General features: G+C 35.0%; 4 protein-coding genes across 6 annotated transcripts; 2 read left to right on the top strand and 2 right to left on the bottom strand.

Moving 5' to 3' along the window:
- Positions 1-582: 582 nt before the first annotated feature.
- LOC104752893 (pentatricopeptide repeat-containing protein At1g62350) lies at positions 583-2,652 on the bottom strand. Of its 2 annotated transcripts, none has more exons than XM_010475153.3 (3): positions 1,982-2,652; positions 1,190-1,616; positions 583-822 (listed from the first exon to the last, which is right to left on the bottom strand). In XM_010475153.3, exons 1-2 carry the CDS (start codon positions 2,309-2,311, stop codon positions 1,194-1,196), a joined length of 753 nt encoding a protein of 250 aa, XP_010473455.1. In that variant the 5' UTR covers positions 2,312-2,652; the 3' UTR covers positions 583-822; positions 1,190-1,193. The 2 variants fall into 2 exon arrangements, with proteins under 2 accessions (XP_010473455.1, XP_010473454.1); XM_010475152.3 differs by having other exon boundaries at positions 583-814.
- Positions 2,653-6,274: 3,622 nt separating this feature from the next.
- LOC104752891 (subtilisin-like protease SBT2.4) lies at positions 6,275-10,386 on the top strand. The gene is made up of 10 exons (XM_010475151.3): positions 6,275-6,566; positions 6,648-6,792; positions 7,068-7,480; positions 7,641-7,736; positions 7,864-7,933; positions 8,053-8,335; positions 8,543-8,886; positions 9,148-9,415; positions 9,498-9,770; positions 9,882-10,386. Exons 1-10 carry the CDS (start codon positions 6,349-6,351, stop codon positions 10,283-10,285), a joined length of 2,514 nt encoding a protein of 837 aa, XP_010473453.2. The 5' UTR covers positions 6,275-6,348; the 3' UTR covers positions 10,286-10,386.
- A 2,788-nt stretch (positions 10,387-13,174) lies between these two features.
- LOC104752890 (O-fucosyltransferase 15) lies at positions 13,175-16,428 on the bottom strand. 2 transcript variants are annotated; one of them, XM_087491946.1, is made up of 10 exons: positions 15,811-16,428; positions 15,393-15,485; positions 15,187-15,286; positions 15,035-15,096; positions 14,862-14,959; positions 14,649-14,769; positions 14,422-14,565; positions 14,004-14,341; positions 13,686-13,926; positions 13,175-13,597 (listed from the first exon to the last, which is right to left on the bottom strand). In XM_087491946.1, exons 7-10 carry the CDS (start codon positions 14,554-14,556, stop codon positions 13,289-13,291), a joined length of 1,023 nt encoding a protein of 340 aa, XP_087348072.1. In that variant the 5' UTR covers positions 14,557-14,565; positions 14,649-14,769; positions 14,862-14,959; positions 15,035-15,096; positions 15,187-15,286; positions 15,393-15,485; positions 15,811-16,428; the 3' UTR covers positions 13,175-13,288. The 2 variants fall into 2 exon arrangements, with proteins under 2 accessions (XP_087348072.1, XP_010473452.1); XM_010475150.3 differs by having other exon boundaries at positions 14,871-14,959; positions 15,811-16,425.
- A 3,878-nt stretch (positions 16,429-20,306) lies between these two features.
- Positions 20,307-24,406, top strand: LOC104752889 (hyperosmolality-gated Ca2+ permeable channel 1.4). The gene is made up of 11 exons (XM_010475147.2): positions 20,307-20,891; positions 21,003-21,352; positions 21,466-21,757; positions 21,858-21,959; positions 22,046-22,165; positions 22,240-22,320; positions 22,398-22,738; positions 22,826-23,071; positions 23,147-23,471; positions 23,578-23,811; positions 23,897-24,406. Exons 2-11 carry the CDS (start codon positions 21,039-21,041, stop codon positions 24,179-24,181), a joined length of 2,340 nt encoding a protein of 779 aa, XP_010473449.2. The 5' UTR covers positions 20,307-20,891; positions 21,003-21,038; the 3' UTR covers positions 24,182-24,406.
- The last annotated feature ends 1,097 nt before the right edge of the window (positions 24,407-25,503 follow it).

Here is a 25,503-nt window from a genome sequence, read left to right as displayed (position 1 = left end):
AATAAATCTATATTTATTAAGAGCATATAATCATTATTTTAATACATATGTTATGTTGTCTTTAAATCAAATTCACCTTTAATTACTTTGTTTGTAGATCGACGTAATCGACCGGGATTTCTAAATCGATATCAAAATCTAATCGTATGAATATCATAACTAATTTTCAGTATCTTAGTATAATATAGACTTTGCTTTATTTACTTACTTTGATATCAAAATCTAATTGTATGTATTTATCCTATGGTTTGAAACTTAGAATATTACCTTATATATCCAAATCGATTGCATTTTACATTTCAAGTGCCCATTATCCCAAATTAATAGTGTCATTTACATTTACAAAATCTCATTATCCCAAATTTTATCTGTTTGTATTTTTGAATGGAAAAGACTAATAAAACGAGAGAAAGCTAGTACTCCCAATTCCCAAAGACCTAGTCTAGCCCAAACCGACCCATGAGTGTCCTACTCCCAATTCCCAAAGACCTGATCTAGCCCAAACCGACCCATGGGTGTCCAGTGTCGGCCCAAACTTAATACTTCAAATCGTCTATATCCCTTTAAACGCTTTCGGCAGCATCGTGACAAACACGTGAATTATATCTTGAACCGATTCAATACAATATCATTCAGCATTGTCGAGAGAGATTTTTACACATGTATACACTTATAAGCTTCTCAAAACCTTCTTCAATTGTCCCCACATCATCTTCGGTTTTCAACAGCCATAATTTTTCCCATCCAAAGACAAGACTTGTTTCAGTTTCTGCATAGCCACAAACTTTTCTTTTCCACTTGATCTAACCTGAAACTGGAACACTATCCTTAAATTAGTGAAACTAATCTGATACCAATGTGTATCTGTAGACGGTAGACCAACTGGAGACGCAAGACAAGTTATTAACATCGGCCTAATCGCATTTAGTTGGCCCCTATGATACACATTTTTTCCAGCACTAAACAATTCTCTCTGGTTGTGAAGGATGAATGATGAATCTATCTGAATCTCACATAATTGGAATTGGATTTTCAGATCGAAGAACAAAGATCCAAAGACTTCTCGAGACAAAGCAGTGCATTAGAGAGGAACAAGAAAACTATGGATCGGGTTCAGCCTCAAGAGTATGCTTCCAAGTAATGATTTTGACCACAAACTAAACCAAGCAATGATTCAAGAAATCAGTACCTCTCTATTCAAGATCACTTTCTGTTCTTGCTTCATCATCACTTTCTTCGCATATATCCTCGGGAGGATCATACACAATCATCCCAGGGAAAAGCTCCAAGAAATCATCTTTCACCTTCTCTCTCAACTCAGGATAAGGAACGAGTCCTTTCAACATAACACGAAAAGGCAAAGACAGAGGCCGGTCAGGAGAATCTCTCATCTCTCCATACAATCTCATCGCTTCCGACGGAAGGTCGTTGTCCAAAAACGCTCGAACAAGATCCCCAAACGTATGTTGGTCGAACAAAACTCCTTCTTTCTTTAAATCTTCCCATACTTTCTTGGTTTCATCCACTTTCTTGTTTCTTGCAAGCATCATGAGCATGTCTCTGTAAAAAAACATATCCGGTCTATACCATATCTCTTTTCTCACAACTTCGTAGAGCTGAAAGACAACATTTGTAAACCCAAATCAAACATCAGAGCAATGTGGCTAAACATTGACACAACAATCAAGAAACTACTACTACACATCCAAAACTTACAACTGGCTGTATAATAAACTGAACCGACGTTTGGCTAATTCCATAACCGGTTCGGTACCATTAAACCGAAATTACTGAAATTACCAAAATTTAATCCTAAATATAACCGAAATCACCGAAACTATTGAAAAATGTCAAATTTCCAATAACGAACCACACCAAATTTAGTTTTCGATTACAAAGTGAACCTTAATTTCGGTATATTATTACCAAACCGAAACACCGAAATTAACAAACCGGACTATTGGTTCAGTGATTTTATTACCTTCATACAGAGGAAAACTTGGTTTTGTCTCTGAAACTCAGCAAGAACAGAAACGAGATCGGATCTAAGGAGACGAGCGACATGAGAAGAGATGAATCGATCGAGTCGGACCAATTTGGTTTGCAGACGCTTGAGCTCTTTGGCAGCGATTAAGCCTTCTTTGGTCATTTCCTTCTTCCGTCTCCATATTGATAAGCTAGGGCTTGAAGCAGGTCCCGATTGGTACGTACGAGCCGAATCAAGACTAGTTTCTCTCGAACCAATATGGCGAAGAAGATAAAAAACAAAGCTTTGATGAACTGAGGATTTAGGGTTTTTAGCTCTGAACATTTGAGAAGAGGTTTAAAGGTTCTTTGGTTCTGTTCGATTATATGAGTGTAATTGGGCTCATTAATTATGTTTTCTTGAGCAATAGATTAGCCCAAGAAGTACAAATCGGAGAATGTCCAAAATCTCTCATCTATTTACTCAAATTACCACTGAATTATTAATAGATGAGACACTTTATTGAAATTAAGAAGGACAAAATTAATTTAAAAAACAATAAATTAATTTCATCTCTAGAATCCGCATCTTTATCCGAATATCCACCTGATGATCAATTTATATCCAACGACTTGGGTAATTTTTCTTTTATTATTTTGGACTTTACTATCATTTCACAATATTAGTATACATATTGGGCCTTACTCATCTGCAAAAGTACCAATATTCTAATTAGTCGATAGATGGTTTTCATGGCATTAAATGTAAAAATCAGGTCATATCAATTTACACAAATTAATGAAATTTGAAATATTAATTCTCCAATCAACTTATAATCAGGGTCTCAATTAACTAATTCCATAGTAGCATCATTACTAAAAAAACGCAAATAAAATCGAACATACCTAATTTGATATCATAAAATCAAAACAAATTTGAATAAAAAGATTTTGTACTTTCCATTCAAGATTCGCACAACTCAATCACTACGAAACGCTATGTTACCAACTTCAGTATAAATAAATCTATTCTATTGTCATTCTAATCTCATCACAGCAATCAATTTTGAAAACTCAATAGAAAAACTCAAAGTCATTTTTGTATTTTTTAATGGTGCAAGCAATTGCTTACCTCAATGATGTGAAGCCCAATAAAACATCCTGGAGAGTGCAAGTCCGAGTCCTTCACGCTTGAAAAACTTACACTACTGCTTTTTGAGAGACCTTTGACATGGTCCTCGCCAATGTACAAGTAAGTTAACCTGCAATCTTTTCCTCAACAACCTGTTTACTATAAAATCGGAGAACGTCAACTCATAACTACATATTCTTTCAATGAACAAAGATTCATGCCTATGTTAAGAAGGATTCTATGAATCGTTTCGAAAATTATATGGTTCCAGGTGAATGTTATACTGCTTTTAAAGGTACAAGCTACATGTTAACGTGATGGATCAGACTGGCCAGATGAAATTGATGGTTTTTGATAGTATGGCTTCTGACATTGTTGGTTGTCCTGTAAGCAATCTTCTTGATGGGTCATGGGATGCAACAATCAAACCGTTTCACTAACACTACATTACTAACTATTAAAATGACTACTTCAATTCACAGATTGATGATTCTGAAGCTTTGCCTAATTCTATTAAGAACTTGGTGGGGAAAACATACCAGTATCTGATATGTGTTGGTCATGAAAATCTCTTTAATGGAATGGATACCTATAAGGTGTCTAGGGTGCTGTCAAATGATACAACTGAAAAAGAAGAGGAGATTCCAGCTGATTCCAATGACCAGGTAAAGTAGCACAATCCGAAATAAACTAACCTTTCATGTTGCAGATCCGAAAATTATCCTCTTTAGTGCTTAATCCACAACTAAATTTATGCCCACTAAATCTGTAAATAAGGAAGGTATAGTATTAGTGCATATTAAACATAATTAAAAAAATTTAAAATACATTTTATAAATAACAGTTAAAGGTTAGTAAATAATAATTATAATACCATAAATTTACATTAAACAAAAAAAGATTACCATAACTGAACAAATTACTGACATGATAAACTTATAAGAAGACATCTTATCAAATAACACAAAATCAGCAAAGTTTATGAGTTTGGAAAAGGTTTTGATTTGCAGAATCACATTGGTTTGGTAAACTTAAATATAGCCTCATTTATGGTACATTACTATCGTAAATATCGACATATGATTTAGTTAATAACCAAAACCTTCCAAAGGTTAACCAAAGAAATCCTAAATTTTAGAATAGTATAAATAAGTACAGTGTAGTAGAGCTACTCATCAAACACATTTCATAGGAGATAATCCACTCTTTTTTTATTACTGGAATCCCAAATAAAAGAAATTCCATAGAAGGCAAAGCACCATGAAGATTCAAAGGACAACATATGTTTTAAGTGAGACTGATGGTGATATATATTTGAAACTCCTCTTAAGGTATCTCAAGGGACCAACAAGTGATGAAAGTTTGAGGACATACAATGGTGTGACTTTCGACTCATACAAGGAAGCATGTTTGGCTACAGGTTTATTAGAAGAATAAAATATTACGGATCACAATCCATCTACCTATTTGTTTTGTAAAAGTTATAGTTTTTCTCGCTATCTCGCTTAATTTCATCAATAAAAAACTTTTATGTTCTTTTTCTTTCTATCAAACGTAATCTAGAAAGATTTCCTAACTAACTCTCAGCGAAATATGCTAAAAATTAATAGCCAAATTAACTATTTCTCACATAAGAGTTTCGAAACAAACTTTATTACTGCACAATAAAACTTCTTCAGAATCAGTTCTTCATCCTCTCTATATGCGATTGCGAAAATGGAATCAAGTCGTTACAAACAAACAAAAATTAGATCGACATCAAACTAAAAAAAAATTCGAACCCACTTACCGAAACCATTGAATTCAATTACGAAGTAGCCAATTCCAGGTAGGTCATGCTTTCTGATTAATTAAATCTAGATCTGGCCCAAAAAATAATCTGGAGCCAGTAGGTATGCGTTCCTCAAGATCTTAACAGATTTTGTGAGAGTATATAAGTATATAAACAATAATTTAGTGGAACAACTGATTATTGACTAAACAGAAAAAATTCTATGAAAGACGCGACGGAAAGCAACAAGAACGAAATATGTTGTTTGCAATTTTCTTTTTTCTAGCCTAACCTTTTTTTATTTGCTTTTTTAGTTTAACCATCAACATATGTATGATTACTAGGCTTACAGAAGCCCAACTATATTTAGTGCATACGTAACCCATCTTCTTTATTTTGGGAAATCTGTTTATAAATAAACTTACATTAGGATATTCAAACATTCTAATTTTTTTAATACATATCTAACTAAAAATGGAAAGGAATAGAAGCAATAGCAAAAGGTTTTCACCCTAAGGTACCATAAAAAAAACAACCAAATATCCAATTTTCCGAGTTGTGTCACTGTTTAAAACCCGTCAAAACACCGTGTACACATAACTTCATTACTAATAATTAAATAAGCCAATGTTAATTAGTCATAACAAAAAAAAAAATTGTTTCAATTCACACTATTGATGTGTAATTATAATAATACAAAACCAAATTTTATATTATTTACAATTTATTTTAAAACTATATAAAAAAACAAGTATAACTTAATATTACAAAAACAAATAAAATAAATACTAATATACATTTCCCAAACATATTTTTAAAAAAGATTTGGTACTTACAACTAGGTAAACTTATATATAATTTTATGTAATTAATATACAAATAACTTAAGCACAATTTTGTTAATCAAAACTGTTCGCGGTGTATCGCGGGTTAAAACCTAGTAAATAAGTTGATTTTTGAACAAATCCTTAATTGTGGATACAGTATATGAGAAAAATCCTTAATTGTGGATACAGTATATGAGAATGCAAATATTCATATTTTTCAATTATATTTTCACTTTTGAAAATATAGTAAAATTTATGTAAATTAATAACGTTGGAACTATGATATTTTATATATAATTTCAGTCAAAAAACTAATTTTAAACCAAAAAATGTATGAACTTATTGAAATATTAATTTATCAAGTATTAACCGTACCGTTCACAATCTTATCATTTTGGCAGCAAAAACTAAGAAAACGAATCAAACATGACAAAATTACATACCTATTTTAAAAACAATAGAAGATAACTTTTTCTAAATAAGTTTCCTTTTTTCCTTTTACTTTTGGTCAAGAAAATACTTTCCTTACCATACATAATAGTAACGCATATATAACCTCTTATAAAAGAAAATGGTCACGTTGGTGTGCATTGTCCAAGAACATGACTCTCATTACCCTCTCGACAATGTATAAATCTCTTAACTAACCGCAAATGGAGAATGCTAATAAAGATATAATGGAAACCAATCCAAGAAAACTACGATCCTGTTGTTTCATGTGGCTAATAGTATGTATATCTGTATTGATTGTTTGTGCAATATTATCCAAAGCAGAAGAAAAAGTCGAACGCGATGATTCTATGCTAAGGATTTACTCCGTTTTGGTTGAAGGTGAACCATTGGCTTTTCGGGCTTCTACCAACATCAACAGGTTCACATCAATACATTTTTCATTATGTGATTCATTATTTTCTTGAGGATCGGACATAAATTTTTGATGTTTGAAAATTAGCAAAGCCATGGCATATGAAGCAAAGAAGATGGAAGCGATTCACGAAGAGATACTTGGAAGCACACTCGAAAATGGAAGTTATACAAAGCTTTATAGCTTCAAACATGTCATTAATGCTTTCGCAGTCCGCACCACTTCTTATCAGGTTAAGATAATTTGATTAATTTCATTAGTCAACATTTATGAAATTGAATGACCTCTTTATTACTTAGGGAGATTCAAATTGAATTACTTTTAAAAAGGTCAGAAACCGTTGGTTTGATTTTGATTTACTCGGTTTAGAGGATGTAAATGCCAAAATAAGAACCAGAAATGATTAAGTTCGGTATTGGATGTACCAAACAGAATTAGGTTTGGTTCAATCTTTGCTCAGATTTTGGTTTGGTAAACCGGAAACAATCATCATTTTGATACTTGCAGGCCAAGAAACTCACGAAAGCAAAAGGAGTGAAGGCAGTGGAAGAAGACAAAGGAGTGAAACTAATGACAACATACACTCCCGATTTCTTGGAACTTCCTCAACAAGTCTGGCCGAAGATCTCAAACGACGGAGACAGACGTGCCGGAGAAGACATCGTGATCGGTTTGGTGGACACCGGAATTAACCCTACTCATCCGAGCTTTGCCGGACTCGATCTCACAAACCCTTACTCATCGAACCTCTCACGTTTGAATTTCTCCGGAGACTGTGAGACCGGTCCTCTCTTTCCTGCTGGATCTTGTAACGGAAAACTCATCTCCGCAAGGTTCTTTTCCGCCGGAGCTCGAGCTTCAGGCGCTCTCAACTCCTCCTTGGATATCCTCTCTCCGTTCGATGCGTCCGGCCACGGAAGGTACAAATATCATTTTCTGATATACCATTTTTAAATATTGATGATTCACTTTCCAAACATACTATGCATCAAAGTAGACTATATCACTAACGTACCATAATAAATTTAATTTATTAATTTGTTATATGTACGTGTTTACTATTTGGTTGGTTTGGTCCAGCCACGTGGCATCCATCGCAGCCGGGAACGCCGGAGTTCCGGTGATCGTCGACGGATTCTTCTACGGCCGTGCCAGCGGTATGGCCCCACGTGCACGGTTCGTCACATTATTCATATTAATTAGCTCATATATTAGAAGTTTTAAGACTATTAATGATGATACTCTCTAGTTTTGAAAAACAAAGTAAAAAAATTATGAGTTATTTTATTGGTTCATGTGGCAGCATAGCCGTTTACAAGGCGATATATCCATCAATCGGAACTCTTGTTGACGTAATTGCAGCCATCGACCAAGTAACCAATGCTCTAAACAAAACTATATATATATATATATACATAGACTGTGTTTCTCCTAGTGTCGATCTCTAATTAATTTTTTATTCATTTATTTACGTATTTTAATTTTGTCACAGGCAATAATGGACGGCGTAGATGTGTTGACGCTGTCAATTGGGCCGGACCAACCGCCGGTGGATAAGCCGACGGTACTCGGGATATTCGACCTAGCAATGCTATTGGCTAGAAAAGCCGGCGTATTCGTGGTGCAAGCCGCAGGGAATCATGGCCCGTCGCCATCTTCTGTGTTGTCTTATAGTCCTTGGGTCGTTGGCGTCGCTGCTGGAAATACTGACCGGTCTTATCCTGCCTCCCTCATCCTTGACGGTGGCCAAACCGTTCAGGGCGTTGGACTATCGGGTAAAACAAGAATTATTAATAACGTATAAAAATATCTAATATATTTTATGAAAATAACAATGTAGTGTTAGCTAAGTATGTTCTTTTATCTTAAAATACCAACATTTGCAAGTTTTAATATTAATTAAGGTATTCATTGCTAAATTGTTTGGTTATAATATTCATGAAATATTTATTATTATTATTTTTCTTTTTTTGAAACTGAAGGTCCAACCCTTGGAGCTCCATTTCTTCAACATAAGTTAGTCTTAGCCAGAGACGCTGTTAGAACAAACGGCTCGGTTCTACAAACCCTAACCAGAGACATTGAAGAATGCCAACGGCCGGAGTATTTTGACCCAGCCGTGGTTCTTGGAAGTATTGTGATATGTACATTTTCTGATGGTTTCTACAATCAGATGTCGACTGTTCGAGCCATCACCCAAACCGCCAGGACTCTTGGTTTCATGGGTTTTATACTCATTGCACATCCTAGATACGGGGATTATGTTGCAGAACCGGTGATATTTTCTGCTCCGGGTATTCTAATACCTAAAGTATCAGATGCTCAGGTAATTTCATCAACAATCCATCAGAAGTTGCAAAAAAAAAAAAAAAATGATATGTTTTCTTAGGTATTTACTATTTAGATAAAGCCATATCTTAAGAAAATATCTATTTGTCTAGTATATAATTTGCATGTGGGATGAAATTTACACATGAAAATCATATATACGGACTGCATGACAAATTTTTTTGGATAGAAATTATATTATTTCAAATGAAGTTCTATCGACATATATATATTGAAACATTTTTATTTATTTTATCAGATTATTTTGAGGTACTACGAAGAGAAAACCTTCAGAGACAAGAGAGGATTGGTGACGCAATTTGGGGCACGAGCCAGAATTGGCGACGGCCGAAACTCGGTCTTCGCCGGGACAGCACCGGCAGTTAGCCGATTCTCTTCGAGAGGACCAGCTTTTATCGATGCAAATAGAAATCTTTTAGATGTGCTAAAGCCAGATATTCTTGCACCTGGTCACCAAATTTGGGGTGCTTGGAGCCTCCCTAGTGCCTTTGATCCTATTCTCACAGGTTTTCTCATCAGTACGTCCCTAATATTTTGTATCAAATGTAAATTACTCCCTTGAGTTTAAAATTGATCATTTTTATGTAGGACGAAGCTTTGCAATATTGTCTGGAACGAGCATGGCAGCTCCTCATATAGCGGGGATTGGAGCTATGATAAAGCAACTTAATCCTTCTTGGACCCCGGCCATGATTGCATCGGCCATCTCCACCACGGCCACCGAATATGACAGTTCGGGTGAAGTTATATCGGCTGAGTCTTATGAAATAAATGGATTGTTTCCATCTAATCATTTCGATCATGGCGCGGGCCATGTTAATCCTGCTAGAGCCATAGATCCTGGACTGGTTTTACCCGCAGGTAAATTTTTAAATTTTAACTTAAATTGGTGATTTTAACGTAAATAAAACAAAACAATTAGAATATTCTATTTTTAAGCATTAATTATCACTATTTTGGGTATTGGACCAGGTTTTGAAGACTACATAAGTTTCTTGTGTTCATTGCCAAACATAAACCCGGTCACTATTAGAGCCGCAACCGGAGTATGGTGCACCACCCCGCTTAGCCACCAGGCGAACCTTAACCATCCATCAGTAACTATATCTGCACTTAAAGAGTCTCTTGTGGTGAAAAGAAGTTTCCAAAACGTCTCAAACAAGACTGAGACATATCTTGGTTCGATTTTACCTCCCAATGGTACAGCTGTACGGTTAATCCCATCTTGGTTTACCGTACCACCACAGAGAATTCAAGATCTGAACATCGAGTTCAATGTCACACAAGTCTTGAACCAATTTACATTTGGTGAAGTTGTCCTTACCGGAAGTTTAAACCATATTATTAGAATACCGTTGTCAGTTAAGACGATCTGAAAACATAAAATGTTCTCGTTTCTTGTTTATTCGTTCAACGGCTCTCGCTGATTTAACCACATAAATTAAAGGGTAAACAATAAACTAGTTATATTCTAAAATTTACATTAGAAATGCATAAATACATAAAGGGGAAGCATACTTCGTTACAAGCTACAACCATGTGATGGTTGAGATACAATCTAATTACACGTAGGAAAGGTACATTGCAAATAGACATATGAGCCTAATTAATTACACATGAAGGGTCACATTATAATCACACATGTGAGCCTTATTACATATGAAAGGGTCACACTAATATTACACACATGAAATCTTTAAAGTTCTAAGATGTTTCCATCACATATAATTCGAATTTATACTTACGTAGACGAAACTGTCATGAAGACTATTATGGTGGTCTAGGAGGTTGGTGCCCAAAGGGTCTTGGAAACCAGGTAGCTCCAGGAGGTGGAGGTTGTGGGTGAGGTCCAGGAGGAGGTGGTGGTGGAGGAGGGTGCAGCTCAGGATAGGGTGGTCTTAGTGGCGGTGGGTCCTGGAAAGGAGGAGGAGGGGGACGAGGACGATGAGGAGGAGGGGGGCGAGGACGATGAGGAGGAGGAGGCTGAGGCATTTTGTGCTTTGTTAATGCAATATATGTTTGGCGTACTTTAGTTCATATATAACATCAAGATTAAGAATCATTGTTACCCAGAAGTCTTTGAAGTGTAAACCAGTCTCTAATTAATTAGTTGCTCAGTAGATTGGTAGTTATCTACCTAATCTTCTAGCTAACTGTAACTTTAAATAGTAATGATTTATATGGTTTTATATCCTAGTAATATGGTTTCATGATTCATCTAATGTAGATATAGAATTATAGCTAGGACTCACAATTTTATAAAGTAATGGTTCTTAAATTATAAGAAACATTAAATTTGTATGTATTGTCAAATTTGAAAATTTTATAGGATATTCTTTGTTGTATTGTCAAATTCGTAACTTTGGTATAATTTGTTGTATAGTACATTGCATTGCACAAGATGAATATATATTACACTTATTATATATATATATATATATATATATATATATATTTGGATATAAAAATGCTTATTTCGATAAAAACTTTCAAAATATTCATTTAATATCTACACATTTATTTATATCATCATGATTTGCAGTTAACTGCGTGGAAATGAGAATCGAACTACCAAACAATCAGGATATCGAGGATTGTCTCATACCGCTCAAGCCTGCCATCAAGAAGGCAACATACACTGGCAAAGTTAGAATCATAATGAAAGTATATTTACTTCACTAAAAGTGAAAATAACTATATTTAAATATCTTGTTTTATATCAAACGATGATGTTTGCTTGTAGCCGTCTCTCGTTATCCAACGGTTTAATTCACTTAATGCCAGTTTTTATTTTTTTGGATGTCTAGTGTATCCCAAATCCTCTTCAAATTCTTAATTAGTGTTTAGTGATTTTTAATCAATAAAAATCATTTAACAATTACTATTTAACCTCATTTATATTGTTCGTTAAAATGAGTTTTACAAATACAATAAACTAGTTCATCTGGATGATGTGTTCCCTTACTCAAAGTCAAAGAGGTTTTAAACCTTCCAACAAGACGAGAGATGCTGATTTTAGAAATAGGAAGGCTAATCCTCTAAAGCTGAACCTTCCATAATATTTTCTAACTGATTGTCTTAGATGCTTTTTTTTTTCTTTTCTTAAAAATAAATATTTTATCGATGGACTATCTAGAATTTTAACTACGAAAGAGTGCGTTGTGTCTTGCGAGCTGTTTGTGATGATGTAGACTATTTTGGTCATATTATGCACAAATTATTAGGTTGATTCTCTTGTAAACTAAAAATACACACTTTTAAAAGTCGAACATCTAATCATCTCATACACAGTTGAAAATATCAAAACATCTTGATTTTGACTAAGTTGGTATATTCGTAATTTTTAGGGCTATACGGCCATTTAGATGAATTAAACGATTGATAAATAGTTATACAATTTATACTTTTTTTTGTTATCACCAAGTAACATATTGTATATATAATATAATTAAAAATAATGACCATGTAACCTCTAATATAACCGACAATGGAGTATCAGTCTAACCCAATTAGTTTATTACACATCGAAGAGTTCTTTTGGGGTCATTCACCCCAATAAACATTTAACTAAAAATATGTGTTATAGATCTTTTAAACTATCAAAATGGCCAACATATTCTGAATCTACAATCTCCTCTAAGAAAGAAGTAACCGTTGTAACCCTTTAGAATGGGCTCCATTATACTCTATTGTTTGGAATGTCCGGTTTATGTCGACTTCTCTTCCAATACGTAACTATTGTCAAGTAATTAATTTAATAATATAATCATCTAACTGTTACTATAAAAAAAACATATATATAGCTTAGTTAACCTAAAGAGAGACGGTAATTATCGGTAACATATGGTATGAAAGTCAAATGCTACATCTAAATTTTTCATTATCAATTTTTTCTAAACTCTATTCCATTTGCTTGTTTTGAAAAGAATGCATATTAATGTAAACATGGTTTTTTTAGTTGAATATATAATACACTCATTATGGCCTCGATTCTTTCAAAAGATTTTGAGATTTCATCAACTTCTGCTTTTTGTAAATTATATATAGTAAAATACTAATGATAAGTCGCCCATCAAATGATAACTGATAAGTCAACTACACCGAGTCAATTAATCAAGAAGATTGGAGCTGGTTTAGGTGTTCAATCGGAAGCCGGTTATCAAAACCAAAAACGGTGTAGTTTTGACTAGCTCAGTGACCTAAATCGAAGAAGCTTGAAGGATTTTTTATATTTTACAAGACTCAAAGGTGTGATTACGATTTGCTTTAAGCCCAACTGGAGTAACATGTAACAATAATAAGACCACTAGAATGTGTAGCCGCTACAAAATATGACACGGTTTAACTGTTTAAGAGAACCAAAATGTTAAAACAAAGAATCAATCTTCATTACACATACATTCTTTACATCTAGGGTAACGGTAAACGCTGCGTCCCGTTGGTCTAACCAATACATGTTTGGTCTGCCTAACGTTTTTTCTCACTCTCTGCTCGAACACTTTCCACTCTATAGTATTATTCTTCAACAATATGTCCGAGAACCTCCGTTTGTTCGGTCTGATCGTCGGCATTTTCCCTGCTCCGTAATATATCCTGTAACCCGATACAAGAGACGACAACTGACTCCCTGAATCCGTCATCGCAAATGCGTCCGATGCAGCACATGCAATGAAATCAAGAACCGCTAGCTACACAACCAAAAACAAAAAAAAATATAAATCTCGCGGCTCAGTTAACCGGTAAACCGAAAATGTAGTTAAAAGGCTGAGAAATTACCTGAGATGAGAAATTTTTGAAAGGCTGTAGCTCAGTTTCAGTGAGTACATTCTCTTTGGTGACAAGATTCGGGTAGAGACTCGTTAAAGCAGCTAACCGTTTATTCCCACCGTATATATTAGCACCAGCCACGAAAACACGGGTCTTCCTATTGAAACCAAGACCCGCAAGCATAAGCACATCTTCTTCAGGTGATAACGGACAAAGCCCTTCCGTTCTCAGATCTTCCGGAGATGGCATTCTACAAAATGACAAAACAACTGAGCATTCATTGTGGTATCACAAAACCGATTTGATAATGCGAAGAAAAGAACAAACTTTTTAGTCTTTGTTAGATTTGCCAGCGTGGGGAAATGTTTTTCTCTGTAAGCATCAAGTTCCATCTTCTCAGCATCGCCGCCTCCGAAGTAACAGAGAGAATGAGCCACCATATCTATTTCAAATCTTAGATGGAGTGCTAGATACTTAGAAGCCTTATGTAGAGGACCTGCCTTCTTGTCCAATATGAAGGACGCAAATTTTGGACCGACGAGGTACGGATCAACCGGTGCGAGGTGTGATCCGCTATCTCGTAATCTCCTAACGAGAACCGCAGCTGTTTCTTGTATCTTTGGAACGAAGTTTAACGCATGAAAGTTACATCTACACCGCAGCCTCTACTCCCCCAAAACAAAATTGGATCATTATTACGAGTCAGAGTATCGATATGCACAATGCTAAAAGAAAGGTCTTTTACCTGTAACTGAAACGGTATTGGATCAAAGGCCAAACGGTTTCCGAATCCAAAGAAATGAACAACTCTGTTTTTGAGTAGAAGAGGGAGAATGTGTTTCATGTAAAACCCGGGCTTGGCTTCTTTCACGACATCCATATCCGTAACCTTAAAACGATAAAGAAGTACTTAAGAAAAATTATCAAAGATGAAAGAGTTTTAGAAATTTAAAGAGGTATAAAGGAACTCACGAGGCTGCCAATGGCCTCAAGGTCTAGAGACTGAAGCTCTTTTGGTAGTTTCTTTACAATCCGGATATCAGGAGAGAGATACTTAATAAAATGTTCCACCTGATAGATATCTCCAAACTGACTATAAACCAAATCACAAACGTCAAAATGTGACGTTCGACGTAAAAAATGATCAATAATAAGAGAAGGAGATAGAGAACAGAGGAACCTTACAATAGTTACCTTGCATCGGTCCAGACATCACTGAACATGAGTTTGGGAACAACGAGTGTGGCATTGAGCATCCGAGCAACAACAACAATGTTACAAACCTGTTTTAATAATGGCCAACGGTTAGTCAATATAAAGAGTGGGAAAAAGTAATACGTAACGCAATAAAAACTTACAGCAACTCTTTGTTGGTTGATCCCACCATTCGCAGTTACCATTATATATCCATTATTCCCATCTACGCAAAAAAAAACACCAAAATCAGGAAAACTTATAATTACTAATTTAGCACGAGAAGTAAACTCACAGAGAGTAAAAAATAAGAGACCACTAGGCTTCCAAGAACGTTGATCAGCACAAGGCTTCCAAGCCAAAGCTTGGTCCTTTGGTTCTCGCCACAGCTCTTTTGGCTCAATTTTGTTTTGCCCCTATAACAAAAACAATGTTGCAGGCGGATTCTTGGCTTAAAATTCGAAATGTTGTAATCAGAAGGATATCAAAAATGAAGCAAATCAATAACAATAGTAAGTATACCTCAGCCAAAGCATGAGCAGCATAAGCCAACAATCTACCATAGGTTCCATTATATTTCTTCTTTGGTTTCCCCATCTTTTTCTTCTCTCCATGCTACCAAATCATATCAGTCACACAACATCAAAACCAAAATGAAAAAGTCATGTAATATAAATAAAGTTATAATAAATTCATTCTAACAAAATCTTAAACGTGTGAAATTTTATATTTCGTTTCCTAACAAAAATTTTAACTTGCATTACCATTCATCTAGCAATCTCAGACAAATTATAGTTCTCTTTTCCCTAACAAATGTTTTGTAACCGTTTGGTTAAAGTTAAAATCCCTTTTTACTGTACTTGGGAGATTGATTTGATAAGAAACAGACAGTTAAAAAGTTAAAGTTCAAAATAAATTAACCAATCACATTGTTTTATACCTGTAGAGATGCCGACACTTTAACGGACGCCCGTTTCACACCCGGGTTCGGGTTCGTATCCGGAATTAGTTTCCGGTCCGGTTTTGGGTTAAGATTTGGTTTTTTCGAGAAACCTCTTCGAAGCCAAGCTCGACCTTCATGGAGCTGAGACAGCATGAACCAATTAACAAAAATAAAGAAAGCTACAAGCCCGATCACACACGCGGCGGTTTTGGCCGTTCTGATTCGTTTCCTCTTTGCTCTCTTAACCGGATTTTTCAAACTCCGGTTTGGATCTCCGTTGATCCAAGACAAAATCGACCCGGTATCACGAATCTGGTCTCTAGCTACTTCTGAGAACCGGGTTGGACCGAGACGTGTCGGTGATTGAACCGGAGAAGCTCCTCCTCCACTTCCATGGATCAGATCTTGGACTCGAGTCTCTGGTTTCTCTTCGTCAGGTCTCTCCGTAGCCATAACTAACACAGAGCTCACTCTCTCTCTCCTCTTGTGAGAGAATGATTTGTTGAATTTAACGAAGCTCAAGTGAAGAAAGAGAGAAGAGTGTGTTTGTGTCTTTTTTTTATTTTCTTTGTCTGAAAATTTAGTTTTGTTTTAATCCTTGAGATTGACGCTGGTATTAGTTTAAGGTCACTTGCCTTTTTAAATTTTTTTTCTAATCTTTACCTTTTTACATAATTAATTTGATTACCAGACTAGTGTTGTTTACTAGTTACTAGTCTACTACTAATCTACAGCCTGCTGAAAGCTATGTAACATGTGAATAAGTTTAACATTAATAAGTAATCAGCTGTCAAAAAAAACTAATTATAATCATGTGTCAGTAATATTGGGCCTATATACAAGTGGATATGTGGGCCTTTTAATACGCTTTTTGCATATCAGAGTAATATGTTTTCATTGCGGGCCTATACATCTGTTTTTGGTGATGTATTATTAAATTATGCAGGTTATTAGATAAAAAAGGATAAAAAGTAAGGGAACTTATTAATTTCATTTTGTCAGGCCATTATCTGTTTTATTAAAGAAAACATAGCACATGGGAAGAGTTATTAGTTTACTTTTTTAAAATAGTTAGAGTTAAGAATTTAAAATTATATTCATACCAGTTTTTCTTTTTTTTAAAAAATATACTATTATTCATATCATTTTGATATAAAGGTTTACCTTTCGGACATGGTATCAATCAATACTAATGTAATGAGAGTGCTAAAAAGGAATCATTACAATTTGATACAATCCCATGTAGTAGTCTTGATGCACGTCTTTAGACAATTTTATGTAACAAATAAAACTATACTACACATACACTGATTGAAAAAGATGGTCATACTAAATAAATAAAAATAAAAGAATAGTGTGGCTAGCTAGATAATTTCACATTGATTTGGACGTAAGAAAAAAGTGATTCATATTCGGAATAAAAAATAAAATAATAGAGATTCATACTGAAAAATTAAAAATATGATTTTATAACTGGACTTCAACGTGATGGCACGCAATACTCGTTGAATCCGTAAAATGAGTAAAAAAAGTAGGAAATTTCATTGATTATGCTGTTGAAAATTTGTCCCAAATGCCATTTTATTTTCATCTCATCAAAAATGTCATTTGTGTGGAACACCAATAGAATGAAAAGACCAAAATGTCTTCTCGTTTTATTGACGAAAATATGTGGCGGGGGAATTCGAAATTGAAGATATTAATTATGATTGGACATGCATTAATGGCGTGATGGACAGACAATTACGATTTATCTTTTGCTAAAAGGAGTTTATTGAAGTTAATACTACCATTTTTTAGGCTAACATTTCCTAAACTAAAACAGATCTCAAGAAAATAGTAGGTGAAGGAAGGTGGAGTTGGTTGTCGGAAAAGCAGAGGTATGTATTTGCATTTAATATGGTCGGTTACAAATGGAGAATGTAGGTGTTTGGGATGGGTATTACCTTTTAGAAACAGAAACATGGTTGATTGTTCAACACAGACTACTGAACTATTTTGCAGGTGGCTTCCATGAATGTAAGCTGGAAGAGTCTTTTTGTATCTTAGGTTGGAAGGGTCTGTTTTTTTTTTTTATTGTCTATCGGTTGTATTATGTCTACTTTTAGTCTCGGTAGACATGTCTAACTGATAATTAAGATTTATACTGTATTTTGTTATGTCTATTGTTAGTAATGTCTATCAGATTTATTATGTCTATCTAACTTGTAATGTCTATGGACTTTGTTATGTCTATCTGGATTGTAAGTTCGTCGATCTATTTCTATTGACTTTGTTTTTTTTTGTCTATCCTAATTATAATGTCTATCGGATTAGAATGTCTACCACCATTAACTTGTGTAAAAGATAAAAGATAAACGATAAAAAAGCCAAACACCTTCATTCGTTGTACAACCAGATAACAGATAAACCTAAAAAACACGAATACATGTCCCTCGAGTAAGATAAAAGGTGGACTAAAACAGCAAAGCAATACAATCTTCTGACTAAAATAATAGGGTAGACATAATCGAGGAAGACAACAAAACCAACATATGTCCATCGCATTGGATGGACATATTCGCCAAATGATGATACTCAATATCCAAATTTCCTAATGAAAAACCCAACTACAAAGAGAAGGACAAGGACATAAATTAAAGTGTACAAAACAAGAGCAGATGTTGGGCGGTTGGATTTTGGGTGTGTGGTAAGAGGTGGGAATCGCTGAACAAAAGCTCTGAAGTCCGTTTACCCAGCACTTACTCTACGACCATCTCCTGGAGGATGTCGATCTGTTCGGAATTCGACTTATCCCCAAACACTTCACCCAACCTGTTCAACGAATGACAACAATTTCATCAGCCAATGAGTGGTTTCGACGAAAGTTGAAAATGGTCCATCATAGGGTGGACATCTACCTGGTCTGTCTTCTCTGGTCCACCATGGACACATCATTGTCAGTTACAAACTGGTTCTCCGGAGGCATAACATACCCAGATCCAGCGTGGTCATCAGACATGCATTGGAAGCATAATAAGGAGCGACATAAGTAATTTGAGTAGATAAGTAACGGTAGACATTTGGTCTAAGAAAGACCACATAAGTAAATTAGGTGGACAAGTAATGGTAGATAAAAAAACTCTCTTGGTGGATGTCGTCCATCTCCCCATCAACCCTGTACATTTGGTAACTTGTGAGTTACCGAAGACATAATGATGTTAAAATGCAAAGGTGAACAAAGACATGTTCTGATGATTTTCTATCCGTAAGTTAATGGTCTATCGTGATAAATACAGCGGGTGGACATACAAAGTCAGATCTTCAATTAGGTCAGAAGACGAATTTTTGTTAAAAAGCAAAGGTGGACAAGGACCATGTTCTGATGGTTGTCTACCAGTAAGTCAATGGTCTATCATGATACAAACAGTGGGTGGACAAAAAAAATCGGATCTACATATAGGGCCACCAAATATCTGGTCTATCGGCTTATTTTCATAATTCTATCTGATCAGTTTTCAAACCTAGACGAAGTACGCGACTCTAATGAGAATTCGAAGCAATTAAACACACACAAACCTGAGAGAGGCGGTAGCGGCCCTTGGCTCTCCATCGCTTAAAATCTCGGCATCTTCCACTCGCACACTAAAACGAGGAAGACTTTCAATCACGTTTTTTGGATTTCCTAAAAAATTAAATAAAACAAAGCAAAAGTTATCTTAAATACCAAGGGTCGGGTTCGGAAGACGGTTCCCCTGTGTCACCAACTTCGGCGGTTGGAGGCGGAAGAAGCGGAGGATTCGGCCGTAGAAACGACTGTATTAAGTAATTCATCATCAACACGTACGACGGCGGGCGTTGGCGGATGTTCGGCAAGAAAGAAGAGACAAAGAAGAAAGAGACTTCGAGCGACAGAAGGTTCGAGAGAAAGATTTCTCTTTTTGAAAAGAAAATACGAAGGGATTGGGTTTACGAAGTGATTAAAATATTTTTTTAATAATTGTTTTCTTTAATTAAAATTATTTTCTTTAACTTTAAGGACAGATCGATCGGAGGATAAAAAGCTCTTTCTGTAGTGTGTCTGTGGCAGACCGGAAAAGCAAAAAACAAAAATGGCATCCATAAGAAAGTTGTTCATTGTTCATGGCAGAATACACGATATTCTCAAAAAGTAATTGTTGACAAACATACAAAAATGAAAACTAACAAACGACGTCGTATTGGAGGTTACCGTTACCTTGGAAGTTACCGTTACTCACTTGGCAATTTGCATTGATTACGAAGAACAGAATCATAATTTACAATCTGATGTCTAATTTAGGAGATTAACAAAAATCAAGGCTCGTATAATATATACACATTCAGATTCAGGTTCATTCTCATGTACAATAATATAAGCTATTTTATGATACTATATGTGAGTCAACTAATGAAGTCATTATCTTATTTTGGCAACAAAGTCATTTATTTGATCCAACTTTGTCTGCAAAATAAGCATTAGATTATAAAGCTACAACAAAGAATGCAGCTGTGTAATAATAAATAAAATAAAAAAGCTGAAAAGTTATTCTAGAAAAGAAAAAACAAAACAAATGAGGCCTATGGTTTTTTCAACTCTCAAGAAATAGTCTCTGAGTTAGACGACGGCTTACCAACACTAGAATGAATGAAAAAGGTTTAAATTTTAAAAGATTCAAAACCTTTTCTCATCTTCTTCTTCTTCTTCTTCTTCCTGTATTTTCAGCGTTTTTTATCGACAAAAACGGCATGACGTTTCTTCTCTTCTCTTCCCAATCTGTTTGCTGTTAATAAAACCGATCTCTCTGTTTTCTATACTCTGTTTTTTTTTCTTCTCTTTTCTTCTCTCTCTGTTTCTATTTTCCAGAGGAAGGAGAAGAGAAAGCAAAACGACTTCTCCAAATGCTTCTATACAATATTCATCGCATGTCCTCACTTTGATTTCTGGGTTCGTTCGTCTCATATAGTTTTTTTTTTTCCTTCAATCTGATCGCAAAAGAAAAAAAAAAAAAGTTTAAATTTTTATCTTGGTCAACCACCAAAGACTAAATCTTTTTTTTCTGGGTAATGGGTCTGTAAAGGTGAGATTTTTGGATTCAAAGTGTTTGACTTTTTTGATCTTTGAATCTAAACTCTTAAAACCCTCACGGCACTGTTTTATTAATTTTTATAGGGTTCTTATATATTTGCAGGTGATAAGAAAATTTTAAGGGTTTAAGCATACATTAATGGCGACATTAGCAGATATTGGACTAGCAGCAGCGATCAACATCCTAAGTGCATTGATATTTCTTTTGCTATTCGCAATCTTGAGGATCCAACCATTCAATGATAGGGTTTATTTCCCTAAATGGTACTTAAAAGGTGTTCGAAGCAGCCCCTTGAATTCGGGTGCTTTCGCCAGCAAAATTGTGAATTTCGACTTTAGAGCGTATATACGGTTTTTGAATTGGATGCCCGCCGCTCTCAAGATGCCTGAGCCTGAACTTATTGATCATGCTGGTTTGGATTCTGCTGTCTATTTGAGGATTTACTTGATCGGGTAAACATATAATTAATGCTCAAGATTCTTTGTTATTGAACATACATTGAAAATTAGTAGAAGAGAATACTAATATTAGCTTTGTTCTTTGTATTTTGTTTACTCTTTTACAGACTTAAGATCTTTGTTCCCATCGCATTACTTTCATGGTCAGTTTTGGTACCTGTGAATTGGACAAGTGATGGATTGCAGCTAGCGAAACTTCGTAATGTAACATCGAGTAATATCGATAAGCTTTCGATATCAAATGTGGAACGTGGATCAGACAGGTTTTGGGCGCATCTTGTGATGGCTTATGCATTCACATTCTGGACTTGCTATGTTCTAATGAGGGAATATGAGAAAATAGCTGCAATGCGGTTATCATTTCTTCAATCCGAGAAGCGGCGTGCTGATCAGTTCACCGTAAATATGTTTCTTTTTTCATTTATAATATAATCTCTCTGCTCTTTGGTCTTAACATTAGATATATGAGATAGGTTATAATATTGTTTGCATTTGACAGGTTCTGGTTAGAAACGTACCGCCGGAGTCAGACGAGACAATTAGCGAAAACGTTCAGCATTTCTTTCTTGTTAACCACCCGGACCATTATTTGACACATCAGGTTAGATCATATCCCTTAGAGGAATGAATCTTTAGTTCTGTTTATAGCTATTTTCTCGGTTAAGTCTTTCGAATATATATATCTAGGTGGTGTACAATGCAAATGAATTGGCTAAATTGGTAGCGGACAGGCAGAAAATGGAGAATTGGTTTGATTACTACCATTTGAAGTATACAAGAAACAAGGAACAAAGGCCAAGAGTAAAGGTAAAATACTTGTAGAAACACGAAGAGCTTAAAACACATATTTTAGTTATCTAATTCTGTTTTACATCTCGCAGTTGGGATTTCTCGGACTATGGGGAAATAAAGTAGATGCAATGGATCATTACACAGCTGAGATCGAGAAACTTAACGAGCAAGTAAGTATATTGTTTCCTCTAGGAGTGCCCAATGAAATATTAGTACCCATTCAATCTCACATCTTTTGCTTTCACAGATAATAGAGGAAAGGGTGAGAGTAAAGAAAGATGACAAGAATGTAATGCCAGCAGCTTTTGTATCTTTTAAAACGCGTTGGGGTGCTGCGGTCTGCGCGCAGACACAACAAACAAAGAATCCAACAGAATGGTTAACAGAATGGGCTCCCGAGGCAAGAGAAGTGTTCTGGCCAAATCTTGCAATGCCTTACGTATCTCTCACGATAAGAAGATTTCTAATGCATGTTTCCTTCTTCTTCCTCACTTTCTTCTTCATCATTCCAATCGCATTTGTGCAATCCTTAGCAAGTATTGAAGGTATTCAGAAAAAAGCTTCGTTCCTCAATCCCATCATCGAAAAGTAGGTACATCTCTCTAGTTTTTTGTTTGCTTATTGGTACAACTGAGGACATTCTTGACTCGTTTCTATCATTGTGTGTGTTTGCAGGAGGTTTATGAAATCTTTGATCCAAGGTTTTCTTCCTGGTATAGTCTTGAAGCTCTTTTTGATATTCCTCCCAGCAATTTTAATGATCATGTCCAAATTCGAAGGGTTTGTTTCGATATCATCGTTAGAGAGAAGAGCGGCTTTTCGATATTATATATTCAACCTAGTGAATGTTTTCCTCGGTAGCATAATCACTGGATCTGCATTTGAACAACTTGATTCTTTTCTTAAACAATCCGCAAATGAGTAAGCTCGATCACTAGCACTTTTACTCTCCTTTGTAACTCTGTTCTCAACTACTTTTTACATTTCTTGTTTTAGCATTCCTCGGACAGTTGGAGTAGCGATACCGATAAAAGCAACTTTCTTTATAACGTATATAATGGTGGATGGTTGGGCGGGTGTGGCTGGAGAGATTCTTAGGTTGAAACCATTAGTCATTTTCCATTTAAAGAACTTCTTCTTGGTGAAAACTGAAAAAGATAGAGAAGAAGCTATGGATCCGGGACAGATCGATTTCTACGCTACAGAGCCTCGGATTCAACTATACTTTCTCCTTGGCCTTGTCTATGCTCCTGTCACTCCTGTTCTACTTCCTTTCATCATCTTCTTCTTTGGTTTCGCCTACCTCATCTTCCGTCATCAGGTATACAAAAGAAACAAACTATCTTCTTTTCTTTTAACAAGTTCATGTAGTATATTTCATTCGGTGCTATTGGTTAATAATTAGCTATGAACCGGTCTCTTTGTAGATCATAAATGTGTACAATCAGGAGTATGAGAGTGCGGCAGCGTTCTGGCCTGACGTTCATGGACGTATAATATCTGCATTGATCATCTCTCAAATCCTTTTGTTGGGGTTAATGAGCACAAAAGGAAAGGTTCAGTCCACGCCTTTCCTCCTCGTTCTAGCGATTCTCACTTTTGTTTTTCATCGGTTTTGCAAAGGCCGGTACGAATCGGCATTTGTCATTAATCCTTTGCAGGTTAGTATATATGATAAACTTAAACTAATACTATTTTTGGTTCATTATGTGTTGTTTAATAAATTTTGTAAGTACCGGTTTACAGGAAGCTATGATTAAAGATACATTGGAACGAGCAAGAGAACCAAACTTGAATCTTAAAGGGTTTCTTCAGAATGCATATATTCATCCGGTTTTCAAAGACGAAGAATTCGAAGATGACCAGTTTGAGGGATTAACCGAGGATTCAGATGACGAAGATTGTGTAGTTGTACCGACCAAACGTCAAAGACCCCGGAGAAAAACTGTGGCGAGCAGCAATGCGAGCGGTGGCTCGTCTCAATCACTGCCTTATAATCGATTTGATACGGATAAGGGAAAACCGGTATAGAAGAAACCGAACCAATACGTAAGAGATCTTCTTTTTTTTTTTTTGACGTGTGTGAAAAGGTTTTTGTATATTTGTATGCTATATTCATTGTCTTGTTTGAGTTTGTTGATTGTATATAAAAAAATTCGAATAAAACGATTTTTGTAAAACTTTATGCATGATTGGCACGGTCCATGTACATTGGATTAGCGTAAGTGTGACAAAACTCGATATTTCTTGGTTCAATGATGACTTCGTCCATGAACTTGAAAGCTGTGAGTTTGTTCAATACATATCCAATGATGCACATTACACATCAAAGGAGCGTTTATGTAGCCTTGGAGTCCCAAAAACCTAGCTATTAGTATAGAAAAATCTTTTGAAAAATTCTTAATAACCAAACACAACAGAAACATAGAAAGCATGTGTCGTGTTTGGTATGAAGATGTTTTGCATCAAAGATTCAGATGACTAAAATTGTGTACTTGTGTAGTTGTGTTGATTAAATTGTGTATTTTTTTTGTAATCATACACAGGTAATTATTGAATATATTGTACAACACCCTAATTCTACATACCTTTTTTTTTCCTTTTTTGACAACGAAAAGTCGAAAAGAACAAACCTCTTCTTTTACTATTTCGATGTTTAGAAAATATTATTCTGACATAATGTACCGCACTGCACGTAAGCATCGCATCTTTGGCTTTGGTCAAGACTATACGGACTTATAACTTGTATCTATTGTGCGTGTTTTACGGGTTAGTGAGAATTCTAAGAAGATATCGTACTCAATTCTTTTTAATGAAAAATTGAAGAAAGAAAAGTGTACAATAAATATTTTTATTTACAAAAATGAACAAAATTGATTTGTAATTTAATAATACTCATCCTATTGTGATGATGTAATTCTTTTTTAAAAATCATCGGTAAATCATAAATTATACTCCATCTTAAAGATACTAGTATCATGCTTGGAACTAAAACTATACTGCTGTAAGGTTAATGGTTACTATTTACTAATTTATTTTGTTGTAAAAAGAGTTGATATCGTTTGACAAAAAAAAAAAAATGATTTCAGAATATCTTGGATTCCAATAATCTCATATACGAAATTCACACAAAAAAAAAAAAATCATGTAGATAAACATGTCAATAAATATGAGTAAGAAATCCAAAATTCGAAGATTTCTCTTTAAATGCAAAGAAATTATCCAGAAAGACTTAAAAGTAGAAGTAAATCCTAATAAAAATTAAATTAATAATTTTCAGATTGTTGAATACTCCTAGTAATATAAGTAATGCTGACTAGTATTAATTATGCAAATCTGACTTGTTGTTGTGT

The sequence above is a fragment of the Camelina sativa genome, chromosome 16 (assembly GCF_030686135.1).
Source record: "Camelina sativa cultivar CO46 ecotype springtype chromosome 16, ASM3068613v1".
In the NCBI taxonomy this organism is placed as follows: Eukaryota; Viridiplantae; Streptophyta; class Magnoliopsida; order Brassicales; family Brassicaceae; genus Camelina; species Camelina sativa.
This window is presented reverse-complemented; position numbering and strand designations above follow the sequence as displayed.

Coding starts and splice junctions, on each gene's coding strand:
- LOC104752889 (XM_010475147.2), top strand. CDS start 21,039: ATGGCGACATTAGCAGATATTGGACTAGCAGCAGCGATCAACATCCTA. Junction 21,758..21,857: donor GGCGTGCTGATCAGTTCACC/GTAAATATGTTT, acceptor TGCATTTGACAG/GTTCTGGTTAGAAACGTACC. Junction 22,321..22,397: donor TCGAGAAACTTAACGAGCAA/GTAAGTATATTG, acceptor TTGCTTTCACAG/ATAATAGAGGAAAGGGTGAG.
- LOC104752891 (XM_010475151.3), top strand. CDS start 6,349: ATGGAGAATGCTAATAAAGATATAATGGAAACCAATCCAAGAAAACTA. Junction 8,336..8,542: donor TCAGGGCGTTGGACTATCGG/GTAAAACAAGAA, acceptor TTGAAACTGAAG/GTCCAACCCTTGGAGCTCCA. Junction 9,416..9,497: donor CTTTGATCCTATTCTCACAG/GTTTTCTCATCA, acceptor ATTTTTATGTAG/GACGAAGCTTTGCAATATTG.
- LOC104752890 (XM_010475150.3), bottom strand. CDS start 16,266: ATGGCTACGGAGAGACCTGACGAAGAGAAACCAGAGACTCGAGTCCAA. Junction 15,486..15,810: donor AAGTGTCGGCATCTCTACAG/GTATAAAACAAT, acceptor ATGATTTGGTAG/CATGGAGAGAAGAAAAAGAT. Junction 15,287..15,392: donor CTGCTCATGCTTTGGCTGAG/GTATACTTACTA, acceptor TTTTTGTTATAG/GGGCAAAACAAAATTGAGCC.
- LOC104752893 (XM_010475153.3), bottom strand. CDS start 2,311: ATGTTCAGAGCTAAAAACCCTAAATCCTCAGTTCATCAAAGCTTTGTT. Junction 1,617..1,981: donor AAGTTTTCCTCTGTATGAAG/GTAATAAAATCA, acceptor GTTGTCTTTCAG/CTCTACGAAGTTGTGAGAAA.